Below are 17,883 nucleotides of genomic sequence, written 5' to 3'. Positions count from 1 at the left end.
TCGAGTTCCATGGTAAGTCAATTTCGATACCGGTCGATCCCCTCAGGAAACAGATCACGGTTCTGCCGGTGATCTGATTCCAGTACCATTTACGTTAGAGCACTGCTTCATGTACGACAAAAACTGTCTGATTCCCATACGACTCAGGATGTGGAGCGTTGATTAGAAAGTGACGCAGCATCCTCACCTTTCATTGTACTATCATACATAAATCAGATGTGATTTTGTCGTGTGCATAGTAGTTTCGTTTACGTTAACAGAGTTGAACCAAACACCTCCTAAGAGTGAATTGAAGATTTATTTCAATTAAATGCATAGCTTCATTGGTGAGAACGTCCGTGCAGACGTCAACATTTATTTTCCTGGAATTTAGAGGAGCGCCTTGTTCACTTGAATGAACTGACACGACTAGCAAGAGAAAACATTATTGTATGTTGATGCTAGAACTTCAAATAACATGTAGCATAGTCCAGCATACATGACAGTTTCTCATCGACATTACAATCAACACTGTTGTAAGCATGACTTCCCTTCATGAGTTAAGATCATAAAATACCATTCGTCCGGCATGGCTTCCCTTCACGAGTTAAGATAATAAAATACCATTCGTCCAGCATGGTGAGGCCACTAAACTATCAGAATCAAAATTTTGAAACAGCATGTATATGCCATAAGTTCACTACTATATTTTCATGGTTGCATTTAGTGCCGCAGAGCTAAATTCAGTTTGTTCATGGAGCGGATCTGTCTGAATAACGTAACCTATACTGCTACCTACTCTTGACCTGCAAATTTGTTCAGGGGCTAAAAACAATAACCTTCAATGATGTAGACCAACTGAGCATATAACTTACTTTACTGAAACAACACAAGGAAAATACAAAAGGAAAGTCTAACAATTCTGTAATTCATACCGTTGTGCATGTAAAATTTAGGAGACGGCATCTCGTCCCTCTCACGTCCCTCCCGCGGAGGCCGAGGGGGAAAACCTAGCGCCGCCGGCCCCGCGCCCCTCCCCCCTCCTCTCCTCCTCGCCGCCGCCGGGGCGCGTCGCCGGGCAAAGCCCGGTCGGCGTCGGCGGCGGCGGGACCCTCTCTCCCCTCTGCTGGTGGGCTCGTCGGGCGGTCTCCTCGATGAGTGGCGGCGCTCTGGCAGCGGGGTGCGTTGGCGTGATCTCGGGCGGCGACGGCAGGCTCCTGTGCGCGGCCCATGGCCGCTGTGGCCCCTGGGGATCACGGGGATGGCTACACGCGGTGCCCGTGGTGCCCGCAGCCCTCGATCTGGCGTGGCCAGATCTGGTCGTTGGCATCTCGGGTGGCGCGTGGCTGCCCCCGGCGGCGGTGGCTGGCTTGGGCTGGTGGTGCTCTGGCTGGTCCTCGAGGTGGGGGCAGCTTTGGTGGTGGCGCTGGTTGTCGGTGTGGTCGCGGTGCGACGATTGGACTCGGCGGCGGGGTGCGGGGGGTGGAGGTGGCTCTGGTTGGTGGTGGCGGCGGGCCGGCCGGTCTCTTACCGGATCCGACCGGATCTGGCGTTGGGGGACGACCGGCGGCCCGTGGCACCGGTGGTTCGTGCCCGGTGGCTCCGGCGCTTGGAGCTCGTCGGGCGACGCGGGTAGGGCAGCGGCCGGGCGTGGCCGCTGCTCCGGCCATGGGCGGCGGCGTGGGGAGGTCCGGCGGTGGTGGCCTCCCAGTGGCGTGCCAGCTTCACGGTGGCTCGACGGTTCTGCTCGCGGCAGCGGCCGGCTTCTCCGGCGTCGGCTCGTCTGCGTTCAGACCATCTCGATCTTCGGCCCATCTCCTCGGTGCCCGAGCGCGGCTCCCATCAAAGGGCTGGTCCTCTCCCAGCTGCGGTCCACCGCTCGTCTCGCGCCCGGTGCTGCAGGACCGAGCTCGTCTCGCGCACGGTGCAGCAGGACCGAGCTCGTCTCGCGCACGGTGCAGCAGGATTGAACTCGTCCCCCTCTCTGTGCTGCAGGACCGAGCTCATCTCGCGCTCGGGGCAGCAGGACGGATCGGTGGATGCCAGCTTTGGCCGGCCTATTGGGTCTCGTCGTTGGGGGTCGCCCAGGGGTGCGAAAGGTGGGACCTTTCTGCTCGTCTCTTTCGCTGGGGTGCGGCGGGTCTCGGGCGAGGTGGTGTCAAGGTCGGGGATGCCGGGGCGGTGGCCCTGGTGGTGGTAGCGTGGTGCTCTTGGGCGGAGCCCGTGCCTTGGTGCTGCCTAGTCACCATGGCCGTGTGGGCAGCGTGGTGGCCGGGGTGTGGCGGTCGGTGGCAGTGGGTGTTGGCCGAGGTGAAAACCTGTTCTATCTTCGGACGGACCAGCGACGGCGAAGACCGTTCTCTTCTTGAAGGCGTCGTCGCGGTTCTCACTGCCCGGCATGTGGCTCCAGGGAAAACTATGATCCTCGGATCGGGCGGTGGTGGCGCTCCGGTGTCGTGTCCTTCCTGAAGGCGCCGCCTTGGAGCTCATGGTCCGTCATATGTAGCTTCATCTCCTCGTCGTAGTGCTAGGGGTGGTGTTGCTGCACTCAGCGCCTTTGTATCATGCTCTGCATGTGTGCGTGTGTTGCGGTGGCGTGTGTTTGTACTGGATGCTTGATAATCGGTGCTTTATATATAAAGCGGGGCGAAAACCTTTTTGGGTAAAATTTACTCATATTCATAGTAGTTGTTCTGGGATATGTAGTGTCATTTGCCTTCATGTTTTATCTTTGATCTTCCCTACGTTATTTCTGAAACTTGTGGTTCTTCTTTAGAAACGTGAAATTTAGTTGAAATCTTCCGCCATCCCAAGTTGTAGAAAAACCTTGCATGAAAGGCATATTTGCTAGATGCAAACCTCAAGAGCTTAGATTTTGGCTTGATGAGGTCCGAGTGATTCTTTTCCCTATAGCAACACACGAACATTTACTAAAGAAATGAACACATTTCCCTCTTTTACTTCTTTCTTCGCCGAACCAACCATATGTACCTCCTCCCCTCTCCCTTCATCATATTGATTCTTTACCCTCCTATTTCTGGGATTTTAGTCATCGGTTTTCTCTTAAAAACCGATGACTAAGAAAGAAGGGCGTGCCTGGTGCAGTGGCAGTCTTTCCGCTTGTGGCCTGGAGGTCTTGGCTTCGAACTGTCCTCCTTGCAGAATTATTATGCAAAGATAAGGTTTTTTAGATATTTCCTTCCTCAGACCCCACCTTTTGTGGGAGCTTTCAGCACTGGATACGCCACTTTTATCGGTTTTCCTAAAAAGCGCCTCAACTACCCTCCTTTTTATTGGCAAACCGAATAAAATTATGTTTTCTTTGTTAAACGAACAAGTGTTGACTCAACGGAAACACAGTTGTAGACAACCTACTAAAACAATTATGCCCCCATTGTAATGCATGTGCAATCACGTAGGCATGAATAATGGAGTGTGTGCGCGCGCGCATATTTTGATATCCTTTTGTTTTGCTAAAAGAGTTTTGATATCCTTAAATATCCCGGTTCCAATCTCAGAAGCTTATTGTCTAGCAACAATATCTTTATATACTTTCTAGTGTCTTATTAGATGTGGTTTGCCTCAGTAGAACCACCTCCCCATTAAAATGGTTTATGGATCTTAAAATAGACTTTATAAATGGTAATTATGTATTTTAACACATGCTGCCTTAAATTCAGAGTAGGTGGCAAGGTCGAAGTACTGACAACTTATGTATCTTAAATGGGAGGTAGTGAAGCAAACTACTGGAGAATAAGCCGTGCTTATGGATTTCATAACAATCAGAGTCTAGGCTTGGGGAGTTGACGCGTCCATTTTGCATCATTATTTCCTATTGTAGTTTATCTTATTTCAGTGTTATAGTTCACATTATAGTCCAATTCTAATGCATTTTCTCTCTTAAAATGCAAGTTATACAAAGAGAGGGAGTTTGCCGGCAGCTGAAATTCTGAACCTAAAATAACAACATAAGAGATAGCAATTCTCCGGAACTCAAACTGAAGCGTGGATTTTTGAAGAATTATTTGGAATATATAATGAATTATGGAGCAAAGATATGCCAAAAGTGGTCCACCAGCCACCACACATGGGCAGGTGGCGCAGCCACTCGACACGTCACCTAAGCTTGTGTGCCCCTAGTGGCTCTCCTCTTGAAGTCCTTTGGCCCTAAAATCCTAATTACCCTAGAAAAAAAATCAAGAGAACAATTTTGGGATTTTCTACCACCGTTTGCGAGGCGGAACAGAGATAGAGCATTTTTGCTCTATGGCCGATTGATTCCACAAGGGAAACTTACCTCCGAGAGGGGGAAATCGAAGTCTTCATCATCACCAACACTCCTCTCATTGTGGGAATCATCATCTTCACCAGCACCATCTCATCTCAAACCATAGTTCGTCCTTTGTGTTCAATCTTTGTACCAAACATCATATTGGTACCTAGGAGTGCTAGTTTTTTTTTGCGAAGTACCTAGGAGTGCTAGTTGACGGTGCAAAATACCGCCAGATCCCTCGGTAGGGTTCCAAGCGCAGTTGGAAGTCTCAGAGCAGAGGTCGCACAAAGGTTTTACCCAGGTTTGTGCCTCCGTAGAGTAATACCTTACATCCAGTTTGCTTTGATATTTCACGGTGGAGATTTACCTCGTGCAAGGGGATTACAATGGTGATTGATATTGCTACGGAGTTGCTATATGAGATTAGATGGGAAGGCGTTTTTTGACGCGTCAAAAAAACGTTTTATATTATGAATACGAAGGGAGTAGTACACATGCTTACTTGGTAGGTTTGGTAAAATATGATGTTTCCTCGAGTCGATGACCTCAAATTATTTAAGGAGATCATGATGTACAAAGGATGTTGGATTTCTCTACTTGCATCAACATTTTTTGGGATTCGGTAAATTCTGTTTATAATGGACTTGGAAGGGAATTTTTTGTTTCCACAATAAGATGGTCACGAAAGTAAACAAATGATCTGAAAAACTGGCTTCACTTTTGTATAAATTTAGGTAGTGGACACTGCAGGCTCTTCATCCTCTACACGATCCAGCAGACAAGGCCATTGTTGAAACAGCGCCATCTTAAGTCCGTCTTTCAAAGCAAAACAAGAAAAGGTATACGAGGGAAAAGGTTTAAAAACAGCCGGCTTATTTCTTGGCTTCATAAGTCGCGTCCGACACGGTCCGATCTCCCTGGATCGTACGGCGCGGAGCGCATCGCTTTCACCGCGCGAGGGAGTTCCATAGTCGCAGGTTTTGCGCGTGGTGGGGTTGAACGGAGATTGAAGCTCGCACAACACGTGAGTGGTCCATGTGACTACCCATTTTCATGTTTTTTAATGACTACTTCCTACGTTCCAAATTACTCCTCGCTGAAATGAACGTATCTAAAACTAAAATATATCTAGATACATTCATATGTGAGACAAGTAATTGAAAACGGAGGAAGTACTTTACATGCAGTTCTTTTGCCACCTAGCTACACGTGAGTGAGCCTGCGAATAACCTCAAGAGAAGCACGAACGAGTATCAAAGGATTTGGCACTAGCTACCAAGCTAATGGTTGCTTTGTATTTAGCCGGAAAAAGGTTGTGGCTTCGGTGGCCATTGTTCATGGAGATATTTGACTGCATTTTTACTGTAGCATCGGTCAGGCATCGCTGCAAGATGACTTACGCATGGAAATCGTTTAAAAACAACCGGACGATTTCTACAAGTAATCATCCGCCTCGGCTGGACGCCACACGTCGCGGTGGACGCACGACGTTTGTTCTTTTCTTTGGACCACTCGTTCGTTATCTTTTCTCTCGACGCGGTACTCTCCTACCTCTCTCCTTCTCTCACCTCTCCGCCGACCACCGCACTGCAAAACTGTACCTGTGCCCTGCGTGTTGTTGCACCCACGCGTTTTGCCGCGGGCACAATGCTGTAGACGACCGCGTTTGCAGTCGTGCATGGAGGAGTTTTTCAATCACTTCGCAGCAGTAGCAGTTGACCACTCGGCATTGCAGCAGCCGCAGCGGTAGTCGCAACATCCAGAAAGAAGTTGGGATGCCATCGCAGCACACCACGGGCATCCGGAGCATCTCGTCGTGTCATCGTCAGCACACCTCATACCATCGCAGCAGGCAACGCCAAGGGGAGCTGCTGCGTTGGTGGCATGGGATGCATGCTGTGCGAAGCAGGGTCGGCTTCTTTGACTAGCTGAGTTATGCATAGGCTAGCTACTGCCAACGCGCTAGCTAGCTACTACCAGCGCCGGCCACGTGAGGTGTGAACACATTTTCTAACTACTACAAACGCGTCTCTGCAAAGAAAAACGATTCGAGGTCTTAATCCAACCATCGAAAGCAGCCTAATCGAGCGGTGGGCGAGGCGGCTTACTTTCTCCTGGCATCAGCCGGATGATTTGTAGCAAGCGCCACGTGTATGAGATGTAGCAGATTTTTCCTACACTGCACTCGTTCATATTTGGTTTTGCTCATATATTGCACTAAATTTCTTTCAATAATCATCGATCGACGCAGCTACTCCAGAAGAAGAAAAAAAACCAACAATGATGCTGCTACAGGGTCTAAATAGAGAAAAAAGTAAGTATATGCCAATTATATCAAAATGCACCAACCATGCCATGCCTAATAGCTGATATAATAAGATAGCCTTATTACCAACAGATCTGCCAAAAAATAGTTGCTAGTTTCAGGGACCAGCGAAGGAGATAGATGCAACTAATCTGCAGATGCAGTGAAAAGTGTTTCAAATCGAGCATCTTATGGTAGTTGAAGATGTTGCTTCCTGCTCTGCATATATGCACTAACTGCATATTGCTGGGTACTAAGAATGCAACAGATGAATGAGCTATAGCCATTCCCCATATGCCAAAACTAGGGCACAAATCCGTTTAAAAAAAAACAAAAAACTAGGGCACGAACCAATCCCAGTAAAGAACCATTCGAGTAGAACGGATGTGCTAAACTTTGCGCTAAAATGAACAGTTTTGATCAAGAACTTTCACACCGTCAACTCTATCCCGAGCAAACTATTTAAATTTTCTTCCATAGATGAAACCGACAAAGACTGTCTCAGGCTTTACTGACGGGCGCGACGGCACACGCCTCCGCCCGCTAGTAGGCATAGTTTACCTGATACTTCACCACCACCAGTAAGAGAGGGCACTGCAAGTCTGCAATAGAATGCTAACATGGTTTCAAATAGACTAAAGCTGACCGGCATATATATGTACTCCCTCTGTAAAGAAATATTAGAGTGTTTAGGTCACTACAGCAGTGATCTAAACGCTCTTATATTTCTTTGCGGAGGGAGTACTGTAGAAAAAACTGACGGCGGAATAAGACATGATTCTAGTCAGAATATATTGGCAGGGTTTGAGCTTTTCCATCGGCATGTCATCAGGCATGCTTGTAAAGGAAGACATCTGGAACAGAGGCTGAATCCAGCTCATAGAAGCCGCTGAGCTTGCCGCCATTTTCTTCCGTCAGACAGAACGAGGGCACCCGGTGAGAGAACTTCAGATTGTGCCTTGTAGGTATCTCCACAACTCTCTTTCGCTTGCCAGGCTTGAACACCGCTGTGTAACCATTGACTTGAGTAAGAAGAGAAACTTTTGTGCTAGCTTCAGTGCGCTCGATGATCTCACCGATCCCAAATCCACAAGCATGAGGGCTCGAGGGAGTCCAGTCAGGTGTCCAGTCCATGTAGATGACCCAAATCTCACCTACTTGCGGAAAAATTTCAATCTGCTGCTTTGGGTCATGTCCGGTGCATACTAAATGAGAGAAAGTATCATTTGTTTCGTACATGGTTGTCCAGTTTCGAATTTTAAATTTACCACAGCTGACAGGTATATCCTGCTCCAACCACTGTTTCTCCTGCTCCGCTTGGGGACAAGCTTCAAGCCAGGTCAAATAAACTTTGAAAGGCTCTAGCTCGACTTTGCTTACCCAGCCATAGAACTTAGGAAAGTTGTCAACATCACTGTATAAAGCCCATATTTGTCCACGTTCAAACTTCTCACATGAGCGGCATTCTTCGAAGTTATAGAATTCAGAATCAGGATATGTATAAACTAAGGAGGGACTATTTTGCTCAGAGAAGTCACCTAAAGCATTAGGACCATTGGGATTTTTCTGCAAGGATGTCTTTGGTTCAGAAGAAATATGTTCATGTTTTCCTCTACTGCTTGCACTGCCAGTGCTCAAATCAATGGATGTGCTGCCCTCTTTCTTGCCAGGGGACATGTAGGAGTGAAGAGAAACACAAGGAAACGCTGCATCCAGGTCAATGGGGAGACATGCAGTGTCAAGTTCCAGAAAACCTCCAGGGACACCAACTTTCTCATTCCCATTTGTCCTATAAAACGGAACACTGTGAGAAAAACGAAGTAGCTCACTTGGTGCTACCACAATTTCAGATTTCTCCTTAACTGTCGCAAATAAACAGACAAAGCCTTCAATCCTGACCAATGGGACAACAGTAACGCCAGCACTAACTGAGAAATCTGACAGGACTTCCACGACTTCATATTCATAGGATCTATGATTATCTGCATCTGATCCCCACTGCATGTTCCATCCCTTATAAAGAGCCCAGACCTCACCCTTACTGGGATGTACTTCATATTTCCTTCGTTTGCCTTTTGTCCATGAAACAATATGCGAAAACATGAGTCTGTCTTGTGATATCTCTGTTGTTCCTAAGCTAAAGCTTCCACAAGCAACGGGCAGTTCTTCATCGGACCATTTCTCCTCTGCTTCATTCATTGCAATGCGCTCCAGCCAAGTGAGATGAACTTTAAAGTTGGACGCATCCAAACTTTTTATTCTAGCATAATATCTTGGCATGCCATCAAGGTTATCATAAAGGGCCCAGATCTGACCAGTTGCAAACAGACTAGCATCCCTCAACTTCTCAAAATCGAAAAAATCTGCGTCAGGGAAAGAAAGCTTCACAGAATAGCAAGGTTGACTCTGACCAACAGTATCTGTAACTTCTGCCCTGATATTGTCCTGATCACCTATATCTGGAGTTTTAGCTTCCTCTTGGATGTCTACTTTGCCAGACACGTCAGATGGAACAGATTGCCTGTCAGCGTTAGTGACATTATCATCAAATATTTGCTTCCCATTCAAGTCAGCATTCGCTGGAAAAGTATTCTTTCTTCGCTTCTTTTTGCTATTATAGCTGAGGCTACTACTGCCATCAGCATCTTGTGTCCTCCTAGCTGATCTCCGGAGAGTGGGGGATCCTGCAGCATTTAACACTGTAGATACATCCTCTATACCCGAGTTCTTTCTGTCAAAAACACCTGTCTTCATGTTTACAGTTTGGGCAGAAGATTTACTTTCAGTCTTTGCTGGAATTTTAACTTTCCCCTTTGTAGTATACGACTCGTTAGCTTCCTTCTCACCACTAGGGTTGTCATGCCCTTTTATATCGCGTTCTGCCACATTTATCCTTATTTTGGCATATGTGTTTACACTTGTAGATGAAAGCTTCGCAGGACCAGGGACATTCATCGCATTTGAAGCTGCAGATGCATCTGCTCTACCTGACTTTGGTCTGTCAATGATGCTTGGATCAGGAGGATTTGGTATTGACCATCCACCCATATGTTCATTTGCAGTCGGTACAGCAGGTTTTTCTTGACTCATTGCTGAAGATTGACTTTGCCCGCTTGTCGTTCTTGACTGACTAGGGACATTCATAGCATTTGAAGCTGCAGATGCATCTGCTCTACCTGACTTTGGTCTGCCAATGATGCTTGGATCAGGAGGATCTGGTATTGACCATCCACCCATATGTTCATTTGCAGTTGGTACAGCAGGTTTTTCTTGATTCATTGCTGAAAATTGACTTTGCCCACTTGTCGTTCTTGACTGACTAGCTTTCTCGCCCATGGTTGGCCTGCTATACCCTTTCATGTAACCGTCACACTGGGCCGCGTTCATCCTTGGATTCGGACCTGTGGTTTCCTGTGCAGAAGAAAGCTTCACACGGCGGCCTTGTTGACTTGGAAACGTCTTTGTTGGAACTTGAGAATTAGTGGGTACACTTGATGAAGTCGGCACATACTGTTCTTGCAAGTTGTACTTGTATGCAAAGAAATTATTTTCGCAGTTCAGACAGCGGATCAGAGTGTTTAGGACATGATTGTGATACTGATATCGCATCTGACAATGACCACATATGGTCCAAAAAGTCAGTTCATACCCAGGTACATCGCATTTGCTTGTGCCACTCTTCTTTTGTTGCTGTGTAGCTTGCTTCGGCACTTTTCTGGAAGCATACTGCCTTCTGATATCATAATGAGATCGCTTTGTTTGATCACACAATATTGAATGAGCTTCAGCAACCAACTTGAAAGCAGCTTCAGCACCAGGAAAACAGTTTTTATCGGGATGGAGTGAAAAGGCAAGCCTGAGGTATTGCTTTCTTATGTTAGCATGATCTGTTGTTGCCTCCACTTGAAGGATTGCATACCAGTCCGGCTCTCCATTCACCCTTGCCTCTGCTGCACAGTGTACAGTGCAAACACTTAACAGCTGAGATATATTTTCAAGCTCTGGAAATAGCATCTGAGCTTTAAGTGCAATCTTTCGGGCACCAGCGAAGTCTTTATCTTCCAACTTCTTTACAGCAATTTCCCTGGCCATGGAAGCCTCTTCTCTGTTGCACTCCATCATAATCACTGCCAAAAGAATACCACGAAGCTCTCACGTGAAGTGATATCAGCTGGAAATGAGTATCCTCTGACTCAAGGTTCACAGCAGATAACGGATGCGCACATCTGGATCAATTTCTCAAACAACAATATGGCTGAAAATTTACTGCATCAGGACCTACAAATTTAAGAAGTTAAGAATAATTCTTAGTAACTGAAAATTTAACACCTAAAAAAACACACATTTGTGGATTCCATAACAATAAGTCAAGATTGCTCAAGTGCAAAACCTAGTATACGAGACCACATATGATATATTCCTTCCGTTCGTAAATAGATAGTTTCCTAGAAAGCGTGCAGTCAAATTTGTTTAACTTTGACTAGCAGTAGATAAAATAATAGTTAGATTGGTAAGATGAAAGTAGAAATATTAGATTTTTCATGAAATATATTTCCATCATATTAAACTACAAGTTTCTACTAACATATACGCATGGTCAAGAATACATATTTGAGAACGAGTCAATGCTAAAACATCATCTATTTTGTGACACATCGAAAGGCAATACCAGCAACAACAAAAAAAGACATGTGAACAAGATTGACAAAAGATATATTTCACATCAACCTTATGCACTGATTAGAGTAAGGAAGAGCGAATTGTTATTTATCATCAGCTACGTGGCCAGCGTTCTTCGTAAGTTGTTTATGCAGTACCGTAGTTTGCTATCACCAGAAAATGTTTGTAGCAGGCTATTATCAGCTCGTCGATGTACAACACCATAGTATAGTTTGTATTGCATGTGATTTAGTGACAAAAGAATGACCGGAAAGGGGCATAAGCCACTAGAAACAAATAGAGAAGTAATGGATTATCTTGCAAAGTAAATACAGTGCCATTCTCGACAACTCTAGATGAAAAGGAAAAACTTGCCATGTTCCCATGTGCAGGAAGGAGTTTGATGAGCCCAAAGTAAGACGTGTGAAAACATGGGTTGTTCAAGGAAAATTTGAGGCATCTTGGCAGCGACTCAGATGGGCTGTCTCAGGTGTAAGAAGAGATGAGAACGACTAGAGAGCACTACTGGATTTGTAATACAAGAAAGTATCCAGGGAATTTCTAGATCCGGCAGATACTACATGCTTCGGGTTCAACCCTACATCCAGATTCCACCTTGGAGCCAGCCAAATAGACGACTTGCTTCAGGAGTCCGGTCCCATCTGGATCTGTTTCCGGATCATGTAAGGTCATTTCACGGAGATATTAAATTATGGTTAACTGCATTTGCATGGGTAGAGTACCTAAAAGGACAAAGCACTGGGCCGTCCATGTCAGTGCTATATAGATATACTTATCTATAAGAAAAACTCGAAGACATACTCACTGAGATGAGAACTACCAATATGACCAAAATACAGGCACATACCACAGGAAGCAGATGAAACTAGATATCTGCAGGCAAATTAAATTGCCACTCCATCATCATTACCATATCTCTCGGCAGAAACCTACTAAATCAATGCCTTCATTCATCATCACTAAACACACCAATTTCCTATGGCATCCTCTCAGAACAAGCATTGTACAGCCACTGCAAAGATTGTGGTAAGAAAAATGTTTGCAACCATATTCCTTCCTTCATTCCTTTCATTTACTTCAGCATAAAATTTAAATGCATGCATATGTGTAATTTCTAAACTATGACATAGGTACATCTCAGTACCATACCAACAGGATGTAAAGGGATCACGAGACTACAAGAGCACCCAAACAATCAGTGAAACATACAACCAACACTAACCGCAGCAACATCCAAACAATCAACAGCCAACAGAATGCAAAAATATGATGGTTGCATTGCGACAACCAGCACCATGTAGTGCATCCAAACAAGTGGCCAGTGCCAACAATGATTTGTAGGGCATTGCAGTTTTGTAAGAAAATCGTACTGATCCCCACTCTCCAAGCCCATGCTGCTGTCTGCAGCTGCCCCCCACAACCCAAATAAACACTACATATATCAATTTCGGAAATTACAGCGCGCAAACTCACCGATCGCATTCCCGGAAAAAAGCGGGAAAAAAAAACTCGCTGATCACATAAACGAGATTAGAGGGGCCAAACATTGCAGGGGTAGATGCAGTAAACTAGGGTTTGGGGCCGCGTGGTTCGGGAGAGGCAGCGGCCTGAGAGGAGGAAAGGGTTTGTGGGAGGAGCCCAGGAGGGGCTGCCGGAGGGGACGCAATGGAGACTACATCTTCTGCTCCTACCACGCCATAGGAACACTCGCCCATGCACAGGATTGGAATTCGATCAGCGCAGGAAGAAGAAACCAATCTAAAATCTAGTTGCATCCATTCATCCATTCATCCATCCATCGATCCATCTAGGAGGTAGATCAGAGAGGAAACATGCATCCAGTTCGTCCATTCATCCATCCATCCATCTAGGAGACAGAGTAGAGCGGCGGCAGAGAGGAGAGAGCTCACCTGAGGCGACGTCGGGCGTCGAGGCCAGTGGTCGGGAGCGGAGTCGGGCGAGGCGGGCGTCGAGGCCAGTGGTCGGGAGCGGAGTCGGGCGAGGCGGGCGTCGAGGCCAGCGGCCGGGGCGGAGTCGGGCGAGGCCGGGGCGGGCTGCGGGGCGGCGGCGGCGGCGCGAGCCCTAGTGTGGGGAGTTGGGGGATCGAGCAACAGAGAGGACGAGTCGTGCGACTCGTTTGGTGCGGGCGGCCACTAGTGGCAGTTTCTTAGTAATTTGCCTCTCAAATTGGGGTACTACTATACCTGGCCAGATGGGCCGGCCCGGCCCGGCACGGCCCGCCCTGAGTTAAACGGGCAAGGCACGGCATGGCCCGCCCAGGCACGCTTAGTACACGGGCCGGCACGCGTGCTGACCTCCAAGGCCCAGGCACGGCACTACTATTAAACGGGCCGGCCCATCGGCACGTTTAGCCGTCAACCCACCTAATTTTTAGACTATTTCCCTTGTAAAAATAAAAAAATAATCTAAATGGGCCGTGCCGGGCCCCCAGCCTCCAGGCCCAGGCACGGCCCTAGGCGGGCCATGTGCCGGGCCGGCCCACCACAGGCCATATACGCGTGCTAACGGGCCGGCCCACCATGCACAGCCTATTTGGTCAGGTATAGGTACTACCTTAACTCGAAGGGCACTATTAGGCGCCGGCGTGCCGGGCAAAAGTTTCGGCCAGTCGCCCCCCGTCGTTGATATCCCGAATCGTTTACCTACCTCTCTTAATGCTGGGTCAACGACTGGATAAAACACCACCTGCTCGCCTCTGCCAAGATAGCCGCACGCACGTCCAGTGTGAGCAAGGCGCGGCAGCAGCCTCGCGTTGCCGTCTCACCGTGGCATCGACGTTCAAGGGAAGCATGCCGACACGATAGTTGCACCTAGGGGCAGAGCATGCTGGTTCCAGCTCGTCCCCACACATGTCGTAATACCACCCCCTCCCATCGCCGGCTGCAGCTCTACTATGGGCGGTTGCAGCTCGCAGCCAAGCCGGTTCCAGCATTTCGCCCAGCCGGTCGTAGCATGACGTCGCCGTTTCAGCACCTTCCTCCTGCCGGTTGCAGCTCCGCCATGAAACGCCACAAAAAAATCAGCAAGAAAAATTATATTCACGGGTGGTAGCAAAAACCAGAAACTGTCCCAACAAAAAACAATACCAGTTTCAGCAAAAATGCGTTGATGCCGACCATCACAACAAAAAGAAAACTCACCAGATCCAGCAAAATGTTTGGCCGGTTGTAGCAAAACAAAAAGCCGATGCAGCAAAACGACTTGAATGGTCGTCCGATTGCAGCAGTGGTCATGTGTGGATGCAGCTTTTCGTCGACCAGTTCCAGCAAAAAAATTCACCGGTTGCAGCACGGGAGGTCGTCTTCTCCATCGCCGGCAGCTTTTGGTTGCAGCTTTGCGCCCGGTCGGTTCCAGCAACAAAAACTAGCGGTTTGTAGCACAAGGGTTCGTCATCTCCATCACAAGCTACCGCTGGTTGCAACGCCGAGCGACATGGTGCGACCGGTAGAAGATTCGGCCGGCATGTAGGCACAGAGGTTTTTCCTAAATCGAAACATTTTGTTTTGTTTTTGGGAGCGCCCGAAATCACCGGAAGCTTCCTAGACGATCTTCGATTGGAGTGCCGATTCTAATGATTTTCGATTGGAGTACCGATTCTAGCTATTTTCAGATGATTCTGGACAATCAGGTCGAGTTCTTTTAAGCTTTTGATTTTTCACACCAAGATTGTCCAAAATCGAGCCGAAAGAATTTGGCCTAAGTCCTAGGGCATTATTCACGTGGAATTACAAATGTACCCCTTGTTGTCAGATGACCAAATTACCCTTGAGGAGGAAGGCAAACAAGCCCATCAAGAGGGCCTAGGTATGCGGATCGGGCCGAAAGAAGCACGACTGGGGTCGTGCCTGTGCAGCGATGCGAGCCTCATGTGTCTGAACGGCCTATTTATTTTATTTTTTCTTTTAGTTTTTAGTTTTGTTGCATAGCCAAAAATAGAGTTAATTGCATGATGGTACCATTATCGGGCAGTCTCAACGAAATGGTACCACTTTTTTAAATTTTTTTTGCATGCGGGTACCAAGTCTCGGGCGCGCGGTCACAAATTAATCTAAATTGCGTATAAACATGTATTTTGATGGTGAAATTGTTGGAAATATGCCCTAGAGGCAATAATAAAAGGATTATTATTATATTTCCTTGTTCATGATAATTGTCTTTTATTCATGCTATAATTGTATTATCCGAAAATCATAATGCACGTGTGAATACATAGACCACAACATGTCCCTAGTAAGCCTCTAGTTGACTAGCTCGTTGATCAACAGATAGTCATGGTTTCCTGACTATGGACATTGGATGTCATTGATAACGGGATCACATCATTAGGAGAATGATGTGATGGACAAGACCCAATCCTAAGCATAGCACAAGATCGTGTAGTTCGTTTTGCTATAGCTTTTCCAATGTCAAGTATCCTTTCCTTAGACCATGAGATCATGTAACTCCCGGATACCATAGGAGTGCTTTAGGTGTACCAAACGTCACAACGTAACTGGGTGACTATAAAGGTGCACTACAGGTATCTCCGAAAGTGTCTGTTGGGTTGACACGGATCGAGACTGGGATTTGTCACTCCGTATGACAGAGAGGTATCTCTGGGCCCACTCGGTAATGCATCATCATAATGAGCTCAAAGTGACCAAGTGTCTGGTCACGGGATCATGCATTACGGTACGAGTAAAGTGACTTGCCGGTAACGAGATTGAACGAGGTATTGGGATACCGACAATCAAATCTCTGGCAAGTAACGTACCGATTGATAAAGGGAATTGTATACGGGGTTGCTTAAATCCTCGACATCGTGGTTCATCCGATGAGATCCTCGAGGAGCATGTGGGAGCCAACATGGGTATCCAGATCCCGCTGTTGGTTATTGACCGGAGAGCCGTCTCGGTCATGTCTGCATGTCTCCCGAACCCGTAGGGTCTACACACTTAAGGTTCGGTGATGCTAGGGTTGTAAAGATATTAATATGCAGCAAACCTAAAGTTGTTCGGAGTCCCGGATGAGATCCCAGACGTGACGAGGAGTTCCGGAATGGTCCGGAGGTAAAGAATTATATATGGGAAGTCGTTTTCGGCCATCGGGAAAGTTTCGGGGGTTACCGGTATTGTACCGAGACCACCGGAAGGGTCCCGGGGGTCCACCGGGTGGGGCCACCCATCCCGGAGGGCCCCATGGGCTGAAGTGGGAGGGAAACCAGCCCCTAGTGGGCTGGTGCGCCCCCCGCTGGGCCCCCCTCTGTGCCTAGGGTTGGGAACCCTAGGGGAGGGGGCGCCTCCACTTGCCTTGGGGGGCAAGTCTCCCCCCTAGGGCCGCCCCCCCTTGGGGTCCCTATATAAAGAGGGGGGTGGGAGGGCAGCCGCACCCTGACATCTGGCGCCTCCCTACCCCCCTTGCTTCACCTCCTCCTCCCGTAGTCGCTTGGCGAAGCCCTTCCGGAACCCTGCTGCATCCACCACCACACCGTCGTGCTGATCTTCATCAACCTCTCCTTCCCACTTGCTGGATCAAGAAGGAGGAGACGTCACGCTGATCATACGTGTGTTGAATGCGGAGGTGCCGTCCGTTCGGCGCTAGGATCTCCGGTGATTTGGATCACGACGAGTACGACTCCCTCAACCCCGTTCTCTTGAACGCTTCCGCTCGCGATCTACAAGGGTATGTAGATGCACTCCTCTCTCTCGTTGCTAGATGAACTCATAGATTGATCTTGGTGAACGTAGGAAATTTTTTATTTTATGCAACGTTCCCCAACAGTGGTATCAGAGCTAGGTCTATGTGTAGTTCTCTATTGCATGAGTAGAACACAAATCTGTTGTGGGCGTAGATGTTGTCAACTTTTTTGACACTACTAGTCTTATTTTGCTTCAGCGGTATTGTGGGATGAAGCGGCCCGGACCGACCTTACACGTACGCTTACGTGAGACAGGTTCCACCGACTGACATGCACTAGTTACATAAGATGGCTAGCGGGTGTCTGTCTCTCCCACTTTAGTTGGAGCGGATTCGATGAAAAGGGTCCTTATGAAGGGTAAATAGAAGTTGACAAACCACGTTGTGGTTATTCGTAGGTAAGAAAACGTTCTTGCTAGAACCTTTTTGCAGCCACGTAAAAGATGCAACAACAATTAGAGGACGTCTAACTTGTTTTTGCAGCAATTGTTTTGTGATGTGATATGGCCAAAAGTTGTGATGAATGATGAATGATATATTGTGATGTATGAGATCATGTTCTTGTAATAGGAATCACGACTTGCATGTCGATGAGTATGACAACCGGCAGGAGCCATAGGAGTTGTCTTAATTATTGTATGACCTGTGTGTCAATGATTTAACGCCATGTAATTACTTTACTTTATTGCTAAACCGTTAGCCATAGTAGTAGAAGTAAAAGTTGGCGAGTAACTTCATGGAGACACGATGATGGAGATCATGGTGTCATGCCAGTGACGAAGATGATCATGGAGCCCCGAAGATGGAGATCAAAGGAGCTATATGATATTGGCCATATCATGTCACTACTATATAATTGCATGTGATGTTTATTATGTTTATGCATCTTGTTTACTTAGAACGATGGTAGTAAATAAGATGATCCCTTATAATAATTTCAACAAAGTGT

At 47.3% G+C, this 17,883-nt stretch overlaps 1 protein-coding gene across 1 annotated transcript; it reads right to left on the bottom strand.

Moving 5' to 3' along the window:
* Positions 1-7,002: 7,002 nt before the first annotated feature.
* On the bottom strand, positions 7,003-13,388 carry LOC123043514 (uncharacterized). Its single transcript, XM_044465985.1, has 3 exons — positions 13,258-13,388; positions 13,148-13,216; positions 7,003-10,835 (listed from the first exon to the last, which is right to left on the bottom strand). The coding sequence occupies exon 3, from the start codon at positions 10,677-10,679 to the stop codon at positions 7,386-7,388; it is 3,294 nt and encodes a 1,097-aa protein (XP_044321920.1). The 5' UTR covers positions 10,680-10,835; positions 13,148-13,216; positions 13,258-13,388; the 3' UTR covers positions 7,003-7,385.
* Between the last annotated feature and the right edge of the window lie 4,495 nt (positions 13,389-17,883).

The sequence above is a fragment of the Triticum aestivum genome, chromosome 2B (assembly GCF_018294505.1).
Source record: "Triticum aestivum cultivar Chinese Spring chromosome 2B, IWGSC CS RefSeq v2.1, whole genome shotgun sequence".
NCBI classification, from domain to species: Eukaryota; Viridiplantae; Streptophyta; class Magnoliopsida; order Poales; family Poaceae; genus Triticum; species Triticum aestivum.
This window is presented reverse-complemented; position numbering and strand designations above follow the sequence as displayed.

Excerpts from the sequence above, each read along its gene's own strand:
- LOC123043514 (XM_044465985.1), bottom strand. The coding sequence starts at position 10,679 with ATGATGGAGTGCAACAGAGAAGAGGCTTCCATGGCCAGGGAAATTGCT.